The 19451-nt window shown below is 50.7% G+C and overlaps 3 protein-coding genes and 1 pseudogene across 4 annotated transcripts in view; 1 reads left to right on the plus strand and 3 right to left on the minus strand.

Moving 5' to 3' along the window:
• LOC119961661 (oocyte zinc finger protein XlCOF6-like) overlaps positions 1 to 10072 on the minus strand; it is a 90694-nt gene extending 80622 nt beyond the window's left edge. The window contains exon 1 of the mRNA XM_038788948.1: positions 9317 to 10072. Within this exon, the coding sequence (XP_038644876.1) occupies positions 9317 to 9967 (651 nt within the window). The 5' untranslated portion in view covers positions 9968 to 10072. The remainder of the gene's footprint in view (positions 1 to 9316) is intronic.
• LOC119961668 (zinc finger protein 436-like) overlaps positions 1 to 19451 on the minus strand; it is a 158818-nt gene that overhangs the window by 117945 nt on the left and 21422 nt on the right. The gene's annotated exons all lie outside the window — the stretch shown is intronic.
• Positions 1 to 19451, plus strand: part of LOC119961660 — a 31409-nt pseudogene that overhangs the window by 5537 nt on the left and 6421 nt on the right.
• On the minus strand, positions 10299 to 18826 carry LOC119961667 (zinc finger protein 239-like). 2 transcript variants are annotated; one of them, XM_038788956.1, is made up of 3 exons: positions 18548 to 18826; positions 16115 to 17344; positions 10299 to 10665 (listed from the first exon to the last, which is right to left on the minus strand). In XM_038788956.1, exon 2 carries the CDS (start codon positions 17246 to 17248, stop codon positions 16136 to 16138), a length of 1113 nt encoding a protein of 370 aa, XP_038644884.1. In that variant the 5' UTR covers positions 17249 to 17344; positions 18548 to 18826; the 3' UTR covers positions 10299 to 10665; positions 16115 to 16135. The 2 variants fall into 2 exon arrangements, with proteins under 2 accessions (XP_038644884.1, XP_038644883.1); XM_038788955.1 differs by lacking the exon at positions 10299 to 10665 and having other exon boundaries at positions 15722 to 17344.

Below are 19451 nucleotides of genomic sequence, written 5' to 3' on the forward strand. Positions count from 1 at the left end.
ACAGCATTTCATATTCTCAACGGAGAGATCTTAAGATCCTCAGGAGCAGTAGGCCATTCGGCCCATCAATCCTGCTCTTCTATTTAATAAGATGATGGCTGATCGGATTGTGACCCTAAACTTCATTTTCTTCCTGTCACCCGTAACCCTCAACTCCCTTTTGGATCTAACTGAGCCTTGAATATATTTAATGAAGCAGCTTCCACTGCTGTCTGGGAATTTCCTTCCTTGCCAGAGATCAGAGTCCTCATTGATTTTAGCCCAGCAGCTGCAAACCACGGAGCTGACAATGATGGTGAAGGGTTTGCGGACCCACAAAGTGTTTCCAAATCCTCCCACCCACCGCCTGACGCTGACTCCGCTTCTCCGGCTCCTTCCGCTAAAGGCCTCGACCCCACACATGCGCAATAATGTTCAGCTCTGGCAGCTGCACCACGCATGCTCCAGCTCCCTGGGAATGATTGACGGCAGTTGTGAACCAATAGAAAGAGGGGCGGGTCTGGAGGACCGAGTGAGTAAGGTTGGTCCTCCAGCCAATCGGAGACAATGAGGGGCGGGGCTGAGCTGTCTCGGGGCCGCGGTCGGTTCCGGGGGAGTTGACGGTGCTCCGGGAGGACAGATCTGCCAGGTTGGTGGAGAGGCATCAAAACATCCTTTTCAAGCTGAAACCATGAGAAATAACTTCTCCGTCCCCATATTTGCGCTGAACAGAGCCACAACTTCTCGTGATGGGCCTTGGTTGACGCCATCTTTCTGGTGGGGTGGAGATGCCGCCTCTGGGCTGGGGTGAGCACAGGGAGAAGTCTCACAAAACCAGGGTAAAGTCCAACAGGTTTATTGGAAATCACAAGCTTTCGGAGCGCTGCTCCTTCCTCAGGTGAAGTGGAGGCAGGTTCACAGGTACAGCGTAGATACATAGAACAGTACAGCACAGAACAGGCCCTTCGGCCCTCGATGTTGTGCCGAGCAATGATCACCCTACTCAAACCCACGTATACACTCTATACCCGTAACCCAACAACCCCCCCCCCCCCCCCCCCCCCACTTAACCTTACTTTTTAGGACACTACGGGCAATTTAGCATGGCCAATCCACCTAACCCCGCACATCTTTGGACTGTGGGAGGAAACCAGAGCACCCGGAGGAAACCCACGCACACAGGGGGAGGACGTGCAGACTCCGCACGGACAGTGACCCAGCCGGGAATCGAACCTGGGACCCTGGAGCTGTGAAGCATTTATGCTAACCACCATGCTACCGTGCTGCTTATCTACGCGCGTGCGGAGACACAATTGCCAGATAATTACAGCTGGAATGTGAGTCTCTACAGGAACAGTGTGAGTGGAGTGAGGGGTAATCGAGGTGCGAATTGTCTCAAACCAGGACAGTGAGTAGGATTCTGTAAACCCGGGCAGTATGGTCGGAGTTACATGTAATGTGATATGAACCCGAGATCCCGGTTCAGGCCGGCCTCATGCGAGAAGAGTTTGACGACCAGTTTCTGCTCGGCAATTCTGGGTTGTGTGCCTTTTAAAAAATAAGTTTAGAACATACAGTGCAGAAGGAGGCCATTGAGACTGCACCGACCCACATTAAGCCCTCACTTCTACCCTATCCCCGGAGCCCATTAACCCCGCCTAACCTTTTTGGACGCTAAGGACAATTTATCATGGTCAACCACCTAACCTGCACGTCTTCGGACTGTGGGAGGAAACCGGAGCACCTGGAAGAAACTCAGGCAGACACGGGGAGAATGTGCAGACTCCGAGCAGACAGTGACCCAGCGGGGAATCGAAGCTGGGACCTTGGCGCTGTGAAGCCACAGTGCTATTCAATTGTGCGACCGTGCTGCCCTAAAGTATCCAAATTAGAGTATTCAATTATTTTTTTCCAATTAAGGGGCAATTTAGTGTGGCCAATCCACCTAACCTGGACATCTTTGGGTTGTGGGGGTGAAACCCACATATACATGGGGAGAATGTGCAAACTCCACAAGGACAGTGACCCAGGGCCAGGATTCAAACCCGGGTCCTCAGCGCTGCAGGCCCAGTGCGAACCACTTATTATGCCGCCCTTGTTGTCGTGTATCTTTAAGGTCGCCATGGAGAATGTTTACCCAAAGACTGGAGGCTCAATCTTTCTGGTGGGCAAGATGCAGCAAGGCACATGTCCGGCCGCCACCTGTGTAAGGGGCAAAATTTTGAATGACTGGGAGGCGGTTGTTCCCCATTGTTCAGAATGGAGACAACCTGTCCATCAAACTGCATTAGTCTTTGATCTAGGGAATTTGACCCTCCATTTCCCTTGTTTGCAGGGACCCAGATGATAAGTAGAGAAGTCAAGGAAAAGAAGTGAATTCTGCTCTCTCGATCTCTCTCCATCCTGGGACATCGTGCACCATGCCTCCAAAGATTTGTGGGTCTGTTCTTTACTCTGGGCCTGAATCCATCTCCATCTGCTTCACCCCTGCTCTCCCGAATCACCTTCCACCATTGTTCTCTGTCTTCAGTAATGAATGAGTTTAACATATTTTAAATATATTTAGCAAGGTTCCATTGATCAGAAACTGAACTGGACTAGCCACATTAATACTGTGGCTACCAGGGCAGGTCAAAGGCTAGGAATCCTAGGTGAGTAACTCACCACCTGACTCCCTTCAAAGCCTGTCCATCATCTGTAAGGCACACGTGAGGACTGTAATGGAATACTCTCCACTTTCCTGCATGAGTGCAGTTCTAACAACACTAAAGAAGCTCAACACCATCCAGGACAAAGCAGCCCCGCTTGATTGCCTCCCCTTCCACAAACATTGAAACCCTCCAGCACCGACTAACAGTGGCAGCCGTGTGTACCATCTACAAGATGCACTGCAGTAACTCACCAAGGTTCCTTAGATAACACATTCCAAACCCACGACCACTACCATCTAGAAGGACAAGAGCAGCAGATACCTGGGGACCCCACCTGGAGGCTTCGCTCGAAGTCACTCACCACCCTGAGCTGGAAATATATCGCCGCTCCTCCTGTCGCTGGGGCAACATCCTGGAACCACTTCCCTAACAGCACAGTGGATGTACCTACATGCCCAGGACTGCAGTGGTTCAAGAAGGCATCTCAGTGCCACCTTCTGAAGGGCATCTAAGGATGGACGATAAATCCAGCATCCTGACAATTAACTTTTTTAAAAAATGTTATTGTTACTTCCACCGACCGTCTAAATGAGGTTTCCATCACTGCTCATCCCCCGACCATCTCACTGCACCTTTCAGAGTCAAGAATTGTTTTTCCTGTGGCGTAAAGCATTTCTCTTCCACTTCTGAGCTTATATTTTTTTTTGAAATAATTTTTATTGAAAAATTTTGAATTTATACAACAATAACACACCTGAGCCAGAAAGTCCAGAAAAGGCTGCCATCGTTTATAGAACCCTTGTAATTGATCCTCTCAGGGCAAATTTGACCCTTTCCAGTTTTATAAATCCCGCCTTGTCACTGATCCAGGTCTCCACACTTGGAGGCCTTGCATCCTTCCACTGTAGCAGAATCCTTCAACGAGCTACTAGGGACGCAAAGGCCAGGACACCGGCCTCTTTTGCCTCCTGCACTCCCGGCTCTACCGCAACTCCAAAAATCGCGAGTCCCCACCCTGGTTTGACCCTGGATCCAACCACCCTCGACACCGTCCCCGCCACCCCCTTCCAGAATTCTTCCAGTGCTGGGCATGCCCAGAACATATGGGCATGGTTCGCTGGACTCCCCGAACATCTGGTGCACCTATCCTCACCCCCAAAGAACCTACTCATCCCAGACCCGGACATGTGGGCCCGGTGCAGCACCTTAAATTGGATGAGACTAAGCCTCGCACATGAGGAGGAAGAGTTGACTCTTTCCAAGGCATCCGCCCAAATCCCGTCCTCTATCTGCTCCCTGAGTTCCTCCTCCCATTTAGCCTTCAGCTCCTCCACTGATGACGCCTCCACCTCCTGCATTACCTTATAGATGTCAGACACCTTCCCCTCTCCGACCCACACCCCCGAAAGCACTCTGTCCATCGTCCCCTGCGAGGGCAGCAAAGGGAATCCCTCTACCTGTCGCCTAGGAAACGCCTTTACCTGCAAGTATCTGAACATGTTCCCTTGGGGAAGGCCAAATTTATCTTCCAGTTCCCCCAGGCCCGCAAACCTCCCGCCAATAAACAGGTCCCTCAATTTGCTGAAGCCCGCCCTTTGCCACCCCCTAAATCCCCCATCCTTGTTCCCCGGGATGAACCGATGGTTGCCACCCAGTGGAGCCTCCATCGAGCCCCCTGTTTCCCCCCGATGCCGCCTCCACTGTCCCCAGATTCTTAGGGTCGCCGCCACCACCGGGCTCGTGGTAAACCTCTTAGGGGAGAGCGGCAACGGTGCCGTTACCATGGCACCCAGGCTCGTACCTCTACATGACGCAATCTCCATTCGTTTCCACGCCGCCCCTCCCCCCTCCATCACCCATTTACGCACCATTGACACATTGGCTGCCCAATAGTACCCCAGAAGGTTGGGCAGTGCCAGCCCACCTCCATCCCTTCCTCGCTCCAGGAACACCCTCTTCACTCTCGGAGTCCCATGTGCCCACACAAAGCTCAAAATACTACTAGTCACTCTCCTAAAGAAGGCCCTGGGGATAAAGATGGGCAGGCACTGAAAAAGGAACAAGAACCTCGGAAGCACTGTCATTTTAACGGGCTGTACCCTCCCCGCCAACGATAATGGCAGCATGTCCCACCTCCTGAACTCTTCCTCCATCTGATCTACCAGCCTGGTAAAGTTATGCTTGTGAAGAGTCCACCAGTCCCTGGCCACTTGCACCCCCAGGTACCTAAAACTCTCCCCTGTCCGCCTAAGCGGGAGCCTACCAATTCCTTCCTCCTGGTCTCCAGGGTGCACCACAAACACCTCACTCTTGCCTAAATTTAATTTATAACCTGAAAAGGTCCCGAACTCAGCTCGCAACTCCATCACCCCCGGCATCCCTCCCACCGGGTCCGCCACATACAGCAACAGGTCATCGGCATACAATGACACCCTATGTTCCTCTGCACCTCGCACCAAGCCTCTCCACGTCTCTGAATCCCTCAATGCCATCACCAGTGGCTCGATTGCCAGTGCAAACAACAAGGGGGGCAGGGGTCCCTCGGTAAAGCCGGAAGTACTCCGACCTCCTCCTATCCGTGGCCACGCACGCCATCGGGGCCTCATATAGCAGCCTTACCCATCTAATGAACCCTTCACCAAATCCAAACCTCCCCAACACCTCCCATAAGTACCCCCACCAGTGTTCGCACCAGCAAGGGGCCCACTAGGTCCACAAACTTTTTATAAAATTCCACCAGGAACCCATCCGACCCCGGTGCCTTCCCTGACTGCATCTGCCCGATCCCCTTAACTAGCTCCTCCAGCTCAATCGGCGCACCCAACCCCTCCGCCTTCTCCTCCTGCACCTTCGGGAAAGAAAGCCCGTCAAGGAACCTCTCCATTCCCCTCCTCTCCCCCGTTGGCTCCGACCGGTACAGTTCCCCGTAAAAGTCCTTGAAGACCTCATTCACCTCTACCCACTTCCGCACCACATTCCCACTCTTGTCTCTCACTCCAGCAATTTCCTTAGCCGCATCCCGCTTGCGGAGCTGATGAGCCAGCATCCTACTCGCCTTTTCACCATGTTCGTACACTGCCCCTTGTGCCTTCCTCCACTGTGCCTCCGCATTTCTAGTGGTCAGCAAATCAAATTTAGCCTGCAGGCTGCGCCTCTCCCCCAACAGTCCCTCCTCTGGTGCTTCTGCGTACCTCCTGTCTACCTCCAGCATCTTTCCCACCAGTCTATCCCTCTCACTCCTCTCGCTCCTCTCCCTGTGTGCCCGGATGGATATCAGCTCCCCACGAATCACTGCCTTCAGGGCTTCCTAGACCATCCCCACCTGAACCTGCCCCGTATCATTCACCTCGAGGTACCCCTCAATACTTGCCTGGACCCTCCTACACACCTCCTCCTCCGCCAACAACCCCACATCCAACCGCCACAACGGGCGCTGGTCCCGCACCTCCCCCATCTTCAACTCCATCCAATGCGGAGCGTGGTCAGAGATTGCAATGGCCGAGTATTCGGCCTCCTCCACTCTTGGAATCAGTCCCCTACTCACCACGAAGAAATCTATCTGAGAGTAGACCCTATGTACGTGGGAGAAGAAAGAGTACTCGCGTGCCCTCGGCTTCACAAACCTCCATGGATCCACCCCATCCATCTGGTCCATAAACCCTCTCAGTACCTTGGCCGCCGCCGGCCTCCTACCCGTCCTAGAGCTGGACCGATCCAGTGAAGGATCCAACACCGTATTAAAGTCCCCCCCCATGATCAGACCTCCTGCCTCCAGATCCGGGACCCGTCCCAACATACGCCTCATAAAGCCCGCATTGTCCCAATTTGGGGCATACACACTAGCCAGTACCACCTTCTCTCCTTGTCGCCTGCCCCTAACCATAACATACCTACCCCCTTTATCCGCCACCACCTCCGATGCCTCAAACAACACATTTTTCCCCACCAGAATCGCCACTCCCCGGTTCTTCACATCCAACCCAGAGTGGAAAACCTGCCCCACCCATCCCTTCCTCAGGCGGACCTGGTCCGCCACCTTCAGGTGGGTCTCCTGAAGCATTGCCACATCTGCCTTTAGCCCCTTCAGGTGAGCCAGTACCCTCGACCGCTTCACCGGCCCATTCAACCCTCTCGCATTCCAGGTGACCAACCGGATCAGAGGGCGTCCCACCCCCCTCCCCCATTGACTAGCCATAGCCCGTCGACTGCCCGCCCCAGGCCAGCACCCCCTGCCCGACCCAGTCCCCAAGCGACAACACCTCACCTCTGTCCCCCCAGCCCCCACTAGCTCCTTCCTAACCCTACCAGCAGCAACCCGGTATTCCCCTTTCCCCCCCTCCCTCTCCCCCCAGGCGAGGAACCCTCTTAGCCCCGAACCGTCCTGCATTGTACTTCCGTGGGTCAGCTAACTTCTGCTGACCCCGGAAACTCTCGCCAATAACCCGACCCCTCCCAAAGTGGGATCATCCCCCAATCTATCCCTCCTCCAGGCACCGCTCCAGCGCGGGGAAGAACCAGTTAAGGCCCCGCCTCCCCCCGTCATCATCTCCGCCCCCAGCCCCGCTGCGCGGGAAACCAGAGGAAAGCCCGCGCTTTCGCACTGCCCCACCACACCCTTCTGACGCAGCTCCCAAATACCAGCCCCACTCCATACCCCCAACCCGACATAGAATACAACAAACCCCCCCAACCCTCCCCGCAAGGTACAAAACTCAAACAATGCCCCACAGCAAAAAAAACATAACAGAACAACACCCCCATAAATAACCATATCAAAATTGCAAAAGTACAAAAAAACAAAAAAAAAAGGAAGAACACAGCAACAGCAGAAACCAGCAATAAAGCATTACAACCGACCTCGCAACCCCCAACCCCTAGTTCAAGTCCAGTTTCTCCGTCCGCACGAAGGCCCACGCCTCCTCCGGGGAATCAAAATAATAACGCCGGTCCGAATAAGTTACCCACAGGCGCGCGGGCTGTAACATTCCGAACTTTATCTTTTTCCTGTAAAGCACCTCTTTCGTCCGATTGAATCCAGACCGCCGCTTAGCCACCTCCGCACTCCAATCCTGGTAGATCCGTACTACCCCATTCTCCCACTTGCTGCTCTTCACCTTCTTGGCCCAGCGCAGCACACACTCCCGATCACTGAACCGGTGGAACCTCACCAGCACCGCACGCGGGGGTTCATCCTCCTTAGGCCTCCTGGCCAGTGCTCTGTGTGCTTCCTCCAGCTCCAAGGGCAGATGGAAAGATCCGGCCCCCACTAGCGAGTTCAACATCGTAGCCACGTAGGTTGTCAGGTCCGACCCCTCCAGCCCCTCCGCAAGGCCCAAGATCCGCAGGTTTTTCCGCCTCATGCGGTGATCAAGCTCCTCGAAGCGTTCCTGCCACTTCTTGTGGAGTGCCTCGTGCCCCTCCACCTTACTCACGAGGACCACGGCCTCCTCCTCTCGTTCAGTGGCCTGTGTCTGCAACTCCTTGATGGCAGCACCCTGGGTCGTCTGAATCTCCGACAGCCTTCTGTTTGTTTCCTGCAGAGAACTCAGTACCTCAGCCTTGAAGTCTGTAAAGCAGCGCAGGAGAGCAGCTTGTTGCTCCTGGGCCCACTGTTTCCACTCCTCTGGAGCTCCGCCGGCCGCCATCTTGGATTCCTTCCCTCGTTTTTTCTGGGGAGCTGCTGCCGTTTTTTCCTCCTTTCCACTCCGAGTTCGAGTCATGGACTGCAGGGAAAGTCGATCAGCACACCTTCCCCCACCGGGAGACGTCGAAAAATTTCCATTTTGGGCTCTAAAAAGAGCCGAAAAGTCCGTTTAAAATGGGAGCTTCCAAATGTGCAGCTTCCTACGTCATCGCTGCCACCGGAAGTCCATTGTGAGTCACTCTCAACGTGCAGGTTAGACTACTCCGAATCTCACTCCGCTGCCATACAATGCCGCCTTCTCCCCGCGAAAGGCCACCCGCCTTATCTGCAGCTCCGTCATCAGGTCTTGGTATATTCATATGCCAGCGTCTTCCCACACCTCGCCTCTGCTTTGCCCAGCTCAAAACCCTCTCCTTCATGTGGTCACTGTGGAAGCAGAATACCTGCCCTTGGTGGCTCATTCGCTTTAGGCTTTGGCCTGAGCGACCGATGTGCCCTGCCCAACTCGTAGCGGGAGGCATCTTCCCCCTCCCTCATCAACTCCTCAAACATCCTCACAAAGTACTCAGCTGGCCTCAGGCCCTCCACCCCCTTGGGCAGGCCCACAATTCTCAAATTTAGCTTTCTCGGCCTGCACTCCAGGTCCTGCGTCTTGGCTCTGGGCCCTTTGTTCACCTCCGCCACCCTCCGCAGCTCCTCACCCATCATGGTGAACACTGTGTTTAGTGCAATTCATGTCCACTCTATTAATCCCTTTAACTGGGCTGGGGTTGAACATCAATAGGAAATAAATCAGAACTGTCAGAATGAACATGGTCCATTCTTGGGTGTAGGAATCCAATCCCTGTAATCACATGTGAACTCTCTGGTGTTTCAGACGAGCGGATGGCTGAGTGAATCCTCTGCCACACACGGGGCAGGTGAACGGCTTCTCCCCAGAATGGATTCGCTGGTGGTTCATCAAATCCCTTCTGCTTTTAAAGCTCTTCTCACAGTCAGAACATTGAAAAGGTCTCTCATCAGTGTGAACAAGTTTATGTGCCTGAAGCTGTGATTTTGTAGCGAATCCCTTCCCACACTGAGTGCAGGTAAAGGGTTTCTCCCCAGTGTGAACTCGCTGGTGATTCCTCAGATTCGATGGACGAGTGAAACTCTTCCCACACTCAGTGCAGGTGAATGCTTTCTCTTCAGTGTGAACTTGCTGGTGACTAAGAAGCAATGTTGATCTAATAAATCCCTTTCCACACACGGAGCAGACAAATGGCCTCTCACCAGTGTGGACACGCTTGTGATCAGTGAGGTGGGAAGAACAAGTGAATCTCTGCCCGCACTCAGAGCAGTGGAATGGTCTCTCCCCAGTGTGAACCCGTAGATGTTCAGTGAGGTTGGATGAACACCGGAAGCTCTTCCCACACTGAGAGCAAGCGTAGGGTTTCTCTCCAGTGTGAACTCGCTGATGTGTCATCAGACTGGACTCCCAGGTGAATTCCTTTCCACAGGTGGAGCAGGTGAACAGCTTCTCTCTCGTGTGAACACGTTGATGATTAATTAGACCCCCAGCATTCTTATAGCTTTTCCCACAGTCGGAGCAGTTGAAAGTCCTCTCCCTGGTGTGACTACGTCGATGAATTTCCAGCCCCGATGGGGATCTGAATCCCTTCCCACAGTCCCCACATTTCCACGGTTTCCCCATGATGCCGGTGTCCTTGTGTTACCAAGGCAGTGACATAGTGGTTTTGTCACTGGACTAATAATCTAGAGACCCAGGGTAATGTTCTGGGGACCCAGGTTCGAATCCCACCGCGGCAGATGGTGAAATTTGAGTTCAATAAAGATCTGGAATTCAAATTCTAATGATGACCATCAAATCATTACCATTGGTTGTAAAAACCCATCTGGGTCACTGATGTCCTTCAGGTCTGGCCTACATATGACTCCAGATCCATAGCAGTGTGGTTGATTCTTAAATTCCCTCAGGGATGGGCAATAAATGCTTTGACAACTCGCGATGCCCACATCCAATGAACAAATAAAAAACAGGCTGGATAATCAGTTGAAGCCTCCTCTACACACAGAACACATGTACGGTCTCTCCCTACTGTAAACGGTGCAATGTTTTTTCAGGCTGTGTAACTGTTAAAGCTCTTTCCACAGTCAGTTCACTAGAACTCTCTCACTCGTGTGTGTGGGTCTAGGTGCTTTTCCCGTCACACTGATGTTTCCACAGTCAGTTCACTGAAACACTCTCACTCGGGTGTGTGCTTGTCCAGTCACAATGATGTTTCAGATCCTTTCCCACAGGCAGAACAGACAAACATTTCTCCTTCCACATTCAAAGGCTGATGATAGTCAGACCACGATGAACGTGTCAAATCCGCTCCTTCCAATCCACTGTAAAAGGAGTTGACAATGTCAGTATCACTTTCATACCAGGATAGGAATTCAGAGCAAATAATTCTCATTTCTGTGGAATATTCTTCCATCTCTTGTTTCCCCAAACATTATCACAGATCATCATAGAATTTATAGTGCAGAAGGAGGCCATTAAGCCCACCGAGTCTGCATGGGCCCTTGGAAAGTGCACCCCACTCTATTCCCGTAACCCCACCAAACCTTTTTTGGACACCAAGGGCAATTTTTCATGGCCAATCCGCCTAACCTGCACAACTCTGGACTGACAAAGGGAGAATGTGCAGACTCCACACAGACAGTGACCAAGCCTGGAATCAAACCTGGGACCTTGAAGCTGTGAAGTAACTGTGCTAACCACTGTTGTACCGTGCCACCCAATCAAAGTAAAGGAAAGCAAAATCCCAACAAAAACAAAGGAAAGCAAGGGGATGGTGGTTTACAATACTGCCTCATGGCGCTGAGGACCCAGGATCGATCTGGCCCCAGGTCACTGTCCATGTGGAGTTGTACATATTCCCCGTGTCTGTGTGGGTCTCACCCCCACAACCCCAAAAAGATGTGGAGGGTAGGTGGATTGGGCGCACTAAATTTCCCCTTAATTGGAAAAAAAGAATTGGGAACTCTAAATTTGGGGGGAAAAAACAAAGGAAAGTTTTTTTAACTAAACCAGAATGTTTCTTTCAGTGTCTCAGAAACACTCTACACCCTGAGGTACCAACAGTTGTGGAAGGTATCAAGTGTACTGGTGAACACCTCATGGTCCAACTCCAGGGCCACCTAAACATTGACAAGACCACGGAAGAGAGGCCAGCAGCCCTACATTCTCCCCCATAGGACTCACCTATCTGGATCTACAAATTGGTGTTTTAAACAGATCAGGAGCAGACCCTCCGCTCCGAGTAGCCAACACCCCTCTGTGCAGTAAAGCTGACCTTCTCAAAGAGTATCCTGCCTAAGCCCACACTCCCATCCTATCCGCATAACCCTACATGGGGCTGGTTTGGCACAGGGCGAAATTGCTGGCTTTTAAAGGAGACCAAGGCAGGCCAGCAGCACGGTTCAATTCCCGTACCAGCCTCCCCGAACAGGTGCCGGAATGTGGCGACCAAGGGCTTTTCACAATAACTTCATTTGAAGCCTACTTGTGACAATAAGTGATTTCCATTTTTTTTTCACCTAACCTGCAGATATTTGGGTTGTGGGAGGACAGCAGAACACCGGAAGAAATCCAACCAGACACAGGGAGAATGTGCAAACTTCACAATGACAGCTACCCGACCAATGAATCGATTCCGGGTCTCTGTGAGGCAGCAGTGCCAACCACAGTGCCGCTAATTAACAATTTTAAACTAATCAAATATCTTAAGTACGGGCACTAGGACCCAGTTGGAAAAGAGATCCAAAAGTCCTGCCCATTCTCTCTTCGTCACCCTGACGCCAGCGCATGCGCTCTTCTCCTAGTTGAACCAACATGGCGGCCGTTCACACGGGTCTGATCCCAGGAACAGGATCCAGAGCCACAAACTCGCGACCGCAGGGTCTTATTTAGGGTTCGCGGACTTCACTCGGGAGCTGAGAAACTCTCCCCGTCCAGAGCTGGCTCGATCACTCCCCCTGGGATTCCATATCCTTACCAGTTTATTGAAGCCCATTTGAACCACCTCTTCCCGGTTCCCTCTGACACGGAACAGAGGAGCCATCCAGAATGCCCCGCGGCCGGCTTACCCTAGAGCATGCGCACTCAGCGCCTGCGCAATGAGCCAGTTGGATAGAGCGGTTTCCCGGCCGCGGTGCATTGTGGGAACTATAGTCACCATTCATTAACTACAGTAGTAAAGTATTTTTATTTAATTTTAATTTTTAAAAAAATAATCTTTACTGTCACAAGTATGCTTATATTAACACAACTATGAAGTTACTATGAAAAGCCCCTAGTCTGCATATTCCGAAGCCTGTTCGGGTACACAGAGGGAGAATTCAGAATGTCCAATTCACCAACAAGCACGTCTTTCGGGACTTGTGGGAGGAAACTGGAGCACCCGAAGAAACCCACGCAGACACGGGGAGAACGTGCAGAGTCTGCACAGACAGTGATCCAAGCTGGAAATTGAACCCGGTAACCTGGTGCTGTGAAGCATCAGTGCTAATGACTGTGCGGCCGTTCATCAGGCTGCAGGTGATGTTTTTAGCCTTGACAAGTCCATGGGCCAAGTATTTATTCAATGTGAAAGGTTGCAGTCCCTGCATAGTTACCTGAAGGCACTGCTCCTCAATATTTGGTTAATTTTGGCCCCGAAAGACGTGCTGTTAGGTAATTTGGACATTCTGAATTCTCCCTCTTTGTCCCCGAACTAGTGTGGTGACTTGGGGTATTTCACAGTAACTTCATTGCAATGTTAATATGAGCCTACTTGCGACAATAAAGATTAGATTGACGAGGCGGGCAGGGGGGTCTTGTGCAGCAGTGTGGTTGCCTCTGAGCCAGAATCTCGGGATACGAGTCCTACCCCAGGACCCGGGTGGGAACAGGCACTGAAGCCCTGCCCACCATATTTTACATGTCCAAAACTAGACGCAAACACTCTCCCTATTAAATCAGCAGTTAACCTTTGGCTTTTTGGGGGATAAAGACTGGAGCTGCAAATGAGGGACCCGCAAGTTCACATTCAGGGTTTGTGGCATTCACCAGGTGTTTAGAAACCCTCCACATCCACCCACCGGCTCCATCGCTCCCTCCGCATTCCACATCTTCACCAGTTTGGCGATACGACAGACAAGAGACTTACCATCACTATCACTGCGCATGCTCCGGACACCGGGCGGTACTGCGCTTGCGCACTGCTCTCCTGTGGTGAGAATAGAGGACAATCTCCACCGCAGGGGATACTGGGTATAAACACTGTCATTGAAAGTTAAAAACAGTGAATTGTTTTGCTATCATGTGGCGAATGGGTGCGATGAGGCAGGAATCAATAAAATTAAGAACCAAATTATACAGATACCCAAGTAAACCTTTCCTTCTGGTAATTTGGACATTCTGAATTCTTCCTCCGTGTACCCGAACAGGTGCCGGAGTGTGGCGGTGCAGGGGATTTTCACAGTAACTTCATTGAACTGTAATGTAAGCCTACTTGTGACAATAATAAAGATTATTATTATTATTGTGCATAAGCCAGTGGTTCTTTCTATCCAGGGGCCTTTTAATGCTCCTGAGGTAGGAATCTGACCTGAACTTGATTGTGTAATAATAATAATAATAATCATTATTATTGTCACAGGTAGGGTATGAGAGGTCTATGAAATGCAGGACAGATTAAACGGTGAAAGGGATGCAAGGCACAATGAGATGGTAATCGGAAATATAGAAAGATTTCTAACCCTGATGGTGTCCATTCTGTCGAGTGGACGATTCAGTGAATCGGGAATGGTGAGAGTGTGGTGCTAATAACGCCAGGGTGACAGGGTTGGTCCCCGTGCTGGCTGTCCAAGTTCCCCTGTGTGCACATTTGCTGCATTCTGTTATGATTCTTGGATTTGGATTTATTGTCACGTGTACCGAGGTACAGTGAAAGTATTGTTCTGTGTATAGTCCAGGCAGATCGTTCCATACCTGAAAACATAATACATACTATGGATTACCTCCAGAGTTGACAATTCTAATGTACTCCTGACGGCTCTGCCACATTCCCGCATCTATAAAATTGAGGTCATTCAAAATTCTGTTGCCCCATGTCTTAACTTGCACACTATTTACACAACGCACCTTCCTCCTCTAATTGTGGCCCCTCTTGCCCTCCATTTCAATTGTGCACGATTAGTGGCCCTGCTCCTTCAGTTGCCTCAACACTAAACTCTGGAATATGTTCTACCCACTTCCACATCCTGTCAGCCTGCTGAGATTTAAACCCGTGTCCCCAGATCATTCGCCTGAGCCTCTGGATCACTAGTCCAGATGGCATGCCCACTGCACCATATTCTCCCCTCAACTTGGGGTGAGAAAAGGGCGGCACGGTGGCGTAGTGGTTAGCACTGCTGCCTCACAGTGCTGGGGACCCGGGTTCAATCCCGGCCACGGGTCACTGTCCATTTGGAGTTTGCACACTCTCCCGGTGTCTGTGTGGGTCTCACCCCCACAAACCAAAAGATGTGCAGGGTAGGTGGATTGGCCATGCTAAATTGCCCCTTAAGTGGAAAAGTTTATAAAAATGAAATAAATTTGGGGTGAGAAAGCAGATGAGCAGCAGAGTTTTGGATGATTTCAGGTTTCCAGGTGCTGGGAAGCAGAGTTAATGTGAGAGGCAAGTCAGGAATGCATTGAATACTCAAACCTCAAGTTGATGTGGGTATGAATGAGGATTTCAGCAGCAGACAAGCTGTGGTCGGCTGGAGACAGGTAACATTACAGAGGTGGAATTACTTGGTGTTTGTGATAGAGTGGATATGTGATCAGAAACTCGTCTTGGATTTAAATCTGACACGGAGATTGTGAAGAGTGTGGTTCAACCTCAGACAATTCCCAGGGAGAGGGATGGACTCGGGAGTGGGATTTGAGGTGGTGGTGGCTTAGGTCTTCCCAATGTTTAATTGGAGGAAATTTCTGTTCATCCAGTGGATGTGGGATAAGCAGTTTGATAATTTAGTAACAGTGGAGGAATGGAGAGGGATGGGGTGAGGTAGAGCTGGGTGTTGTCAGTGTACATATAAAAACTAATAGTGTTTTTGGACTGCGGGATAGTGGATAGCACTGATGCCTCATAGCACCAGGGACCCGGGTTTGAATCAGGCCTTGGATGACTGTCAGTATGGAGTTTGTGCATTCTCCCCAAATCTGTGTGGGGTTCCACCGGGTGCTCCCACAGTCCAAAGATGTGCAGGTTAGGTGGTGTTATGGAGATAGGGTATGGTAGTGAGCCTAGCTAGGGCGCTCTTTCAGATGTACAGTGCTAACCCGATGGGCCGAATGGGCTCCTTCCACGCTGTAGGGATTCTATGGATTCTAGTGCCATCATGTCGATGAGAAATAGGAGGGGCCTAGGATAGATCCTTGGGGAACTCCATGTTGGAGAGGAAAGGGAGGTTGGAGATGGGGTGGCCATTTGCAAACAAGTTGGGCGTCAAGGGTTGTTTTCTCGGGAAGGGTGAGGGTGGTGTATTTGAAAGTGAGAGGGGCAAAACCAGAAGAGAGAGAGAGAACTGTTAACAATGTCAGTTAATGTGGGGAAGTTGGATGGTCAGCAGTTTAGTGAGAATAGGGTCAATGGAGCAGGAGTCAGGTCTCATAAACAAGATGAGATTGAACAGAACATGACAGGAGATCGGAGAGAAACCGGAGATAGATCCGAGTTCACACTCAGACAAGGGGGAGTTTTAGACACAGTTTGGCCTGGCGGAGCAAGTGGAAAGGAGGGAAGCAGCAGAGGCAACTGACCAGATTGTCCACTCACTGTAATTACTTATGAATTCGCTGGTGTCTCATCAGGTTGGATGACTGTGTGAATCCCTTCCCACACTTGGGGCAGGTGTATGGCCTCTCCCTAGTGTGAACTCGCTGGTGTGTCAGCAGGCTGGATGACTGAGTGAATGTCTTCCCACACTGGGAGCAGGTGAACGGTCTCTCCCCAGTGTGAGTTCGCTGGTGTACAGTGAGGTCAGATGATGTCTTGAACCCAGTTCCGCAGTAGGAGCACCTGAACGGTTTTTCATCAGTGTGAATATGTTGATGGCACATAAGTTCTCCGGAACTTTTGAAGCACTTCTCACAGTCTTGGCATTTAAAAGGTTTCTCATCACTGTGAACACGTTGATGGTGGAGCAGTTCCCGGGAACTTTTGTAGCACTTCCCACAGTCTTGGCATTTAAATGGTCTCTTCTCATTGTGAACACTCTGGTGATTCAGCAGAGTGGATAACTGAGTGAATCCCTTCCCACACTCAGAGCAAGTGTAAGGTCTCTCCCCAGTGTGAACCCGTTGGTGTGTCCGCAGGTTTGATGACCTACTGAACCCACTGCCACACACGGAGCAGGTGAACGGCCTCTCCCCACTGTGAGTGCGCTGGTGTTCACTGAGTTGAGATGACTGCTTGAACCCAGTCCCACAGTGAGAGCATCTGAACGGTCGCTCGTTGGTGTGAACACGATGATGGAGTATCAGGTCCCGGGAACTTTTATAGCACTTCCCGCAGTCTGGGCATTTAAATGGTCTGTCGTCCGTGTGAACTTGCTGGTGCGTCATCAAGTCAGATGACCGAGTGAATCCCTTCCCACACTCCCGGCAGATGAATGGTCTCTTCCCAGTGTGAACTAGCTGGTGTCTCAGCAGGTTGGATGACTGAGCGAATCCCTTCCCACACACGGAGCAGTTGAATGGTTTCTCCCCGGTGTGCACTCGCTGGTGTTGCAGCAGGCTGGATGATCGAGAGAATCCCTTCCCACAATCAGAGCAAGTGAATGACCTCTCCCCAGAGTATCTGGAATGATGAATTTCCAGTTGAGATGTGGATCTGAATCCCTCCTCACATTCCCATGGTTTCTCCTCACTGTGAACGGGGCTTTTTCCTTCCATGGTCAAAATTCACAGATATTCAGGTTGCAACAAATCAGATCCTGATGTAACGTTTGGTTCGAGTTTTCTGACTGCAAATCTTCCCCTTGTAACACTCTGTCAAATTGATTGAAAACAAAAAAAAGAGTGAGAGAGAACCCACAAAAACACAAAGGCAGATTGTAAAATTGACCTAAATAAATCTGGTCATTTGTGGGGCCAGCACTGGGTGAAAGTGACCATGAAAACTGCTGGATTGTCATAAAAAACAACTGGTTCACTAATGTCCTTCAGGAAAGGCAACCTACCACCTTGCCTTAACCCACCTTTGCAAGAACACAAGAAATAGGAGCAGAAGGAAACCATTCGGCCCGTCAAACCTGCTCTGCCATTGAACACAATTATGGCTGATCTTGGTCTTCCATTCCCCTTTCCTGCCAGCTCCCCAATCTCCTTCACTTCCTGAGAGACCAAAACTCTCACCATCGTAACCTTAAATATATTCAATGGTGGAGTATCCACAATCCTTTGTGCTGGGGAATTCCATGTGACAAGAAAGACAGAGAGAGAGAGAAAAGTAGAGTGAGTCCTGGTGCAGAGACAGAAATTATGAGGGAAAGGGAGAGAGAGAAGGGAGTGGGAGTGACAGGAGCAATGGAGAGGCATTTTCTCAACCTAAATCGGAATCACAATTTGACAGAATCTCCAAAACCCTTAACCATCCCCTCAACAAACTCCATCCCTGTCTGTCTCTGCCAAATATCTGAGCTGAAGCAAACTGTTCACAACAATGGTGAAATATTTCACCCCTAGATGAGCTCCCAAACACATATCCACATCGCCACCAACATCACCTATTTCGTAACGTTTCTCTGAAAAGTCTCAATATTTTATTCTGGTCCAGGCACAATATAAATACGAATTATTGTCACAGCTCTGGATACGTATCATTGTTATGCCCCATAAATAACAATATGTAACTCAGAGTGAAAAAGTTTGATGGACATTCTGAGATGATGAAACATTTGTAAAAATGTTGCCCCCAACAATGATGGCGACTGAGCCTGCGCTCTGCTCCAATAGATAGGTTAGGCGCGCGTGCGCACTGCAGCGAGCACGCAATTTAAAAAGGTGTCTGCGCATGCGCATGGACGCCAGTACGAAACAAAGATGGCGGTCGCTTCGTTCTGTGAGAAAGCTGCAGCCTCCGCTCAGGTCACCGGGTCCCGGTAGGTTATTTTTCCGGGTTTCTTGTTTCTATCATATGTTTACGAAGAGTGCCTAACGACCGGGCTGATCCCACTGACCTGCCATTCTCACCTTTACGGATTGTGAATCGGAGAAAGAACCTTCTTCACGTCGCCATTAATCACACTGCGCATGCTTCACTCAGCCCAGTCCCGGCTCCTCCCATTCACTGCGATTGCTTGGAGGACCAGCTGCTCCCACTGGGGCCTCCGGTCCCGCCCCTCTGCTTCGGTTGGTCCGGAGATGCCGTCAATCATTCCCCGGGCATTGTGAGGTATCAGGTGAGAGGGCGAACAGAGTCAGCATAGTTTTGTGAAGGGTAAATCGTGTTTGAATCATTTGCTGAAGTTCTTCGAAGATGTAACAAGCCAAATGGATAATGGGGGTACTGTAGATGTGTCTGGACTTCCAGAATACATTTGATGAGGTGCCGTACAAAAGGTAATAAACAAGGTAAGATCCCATGGGGTTGACAGGTAATGTAATATATAATATTTTTTAGTGTCACAAGTAGGCTTACATGAACTTACGTAATTTGGCAGCAGGTAGCACAAGTGGCTAGCACGGTGGCTTCACAGCTCCAGGATCCCAGGTTCGATTCCCAGCTTGGGTCACTGTCTGTGTGAAGTCTGCACGTTCTCCCCGTGTCTGCGTGGGTTTCCTCTGTGTGCTCCGGTTTCCTCCCACAGTCCAAAGACATGCAGATAAGGTGGATTGGCCATGCTAAATTGCCCTTAGTGCCCAAAATAGGTTAGGAGGGGTTATTGGGTTAAGGGGACAGGGTGGAAGGCACCCACTACCCTCTGTGTAAATAAAAAAAAACTTGCCTCGCACATCTCCTCTAAACCTATGCCCCCTAGTAATTGACCCCTCTACCCTGGGGAAAAAGTCTCTGACTATCCACTCTGTCTATGCCCCTCATAATTTTTAGACCTCTTAATCAGGTCGCCACTCAGCCTTCTTTGTTCCAGTGAGA

Source organism: Scyliorhinus canicula, unplaced genomic scaffold, assembly GCF_902713615.1.
Source record: "Scyliorhinus canicula unplaced genomic scaffold, sScyCan1.1, whole genome shotgun sequence".
Classification (NCBI taxonomy): domain Eukaryota; kingdom Metazoa; phylum Chordata; class Chondrichthyes; order Carcharhiniformes; family Scyliorhinidae; genus Scyliorhinus; species Scyliorhinus canicula.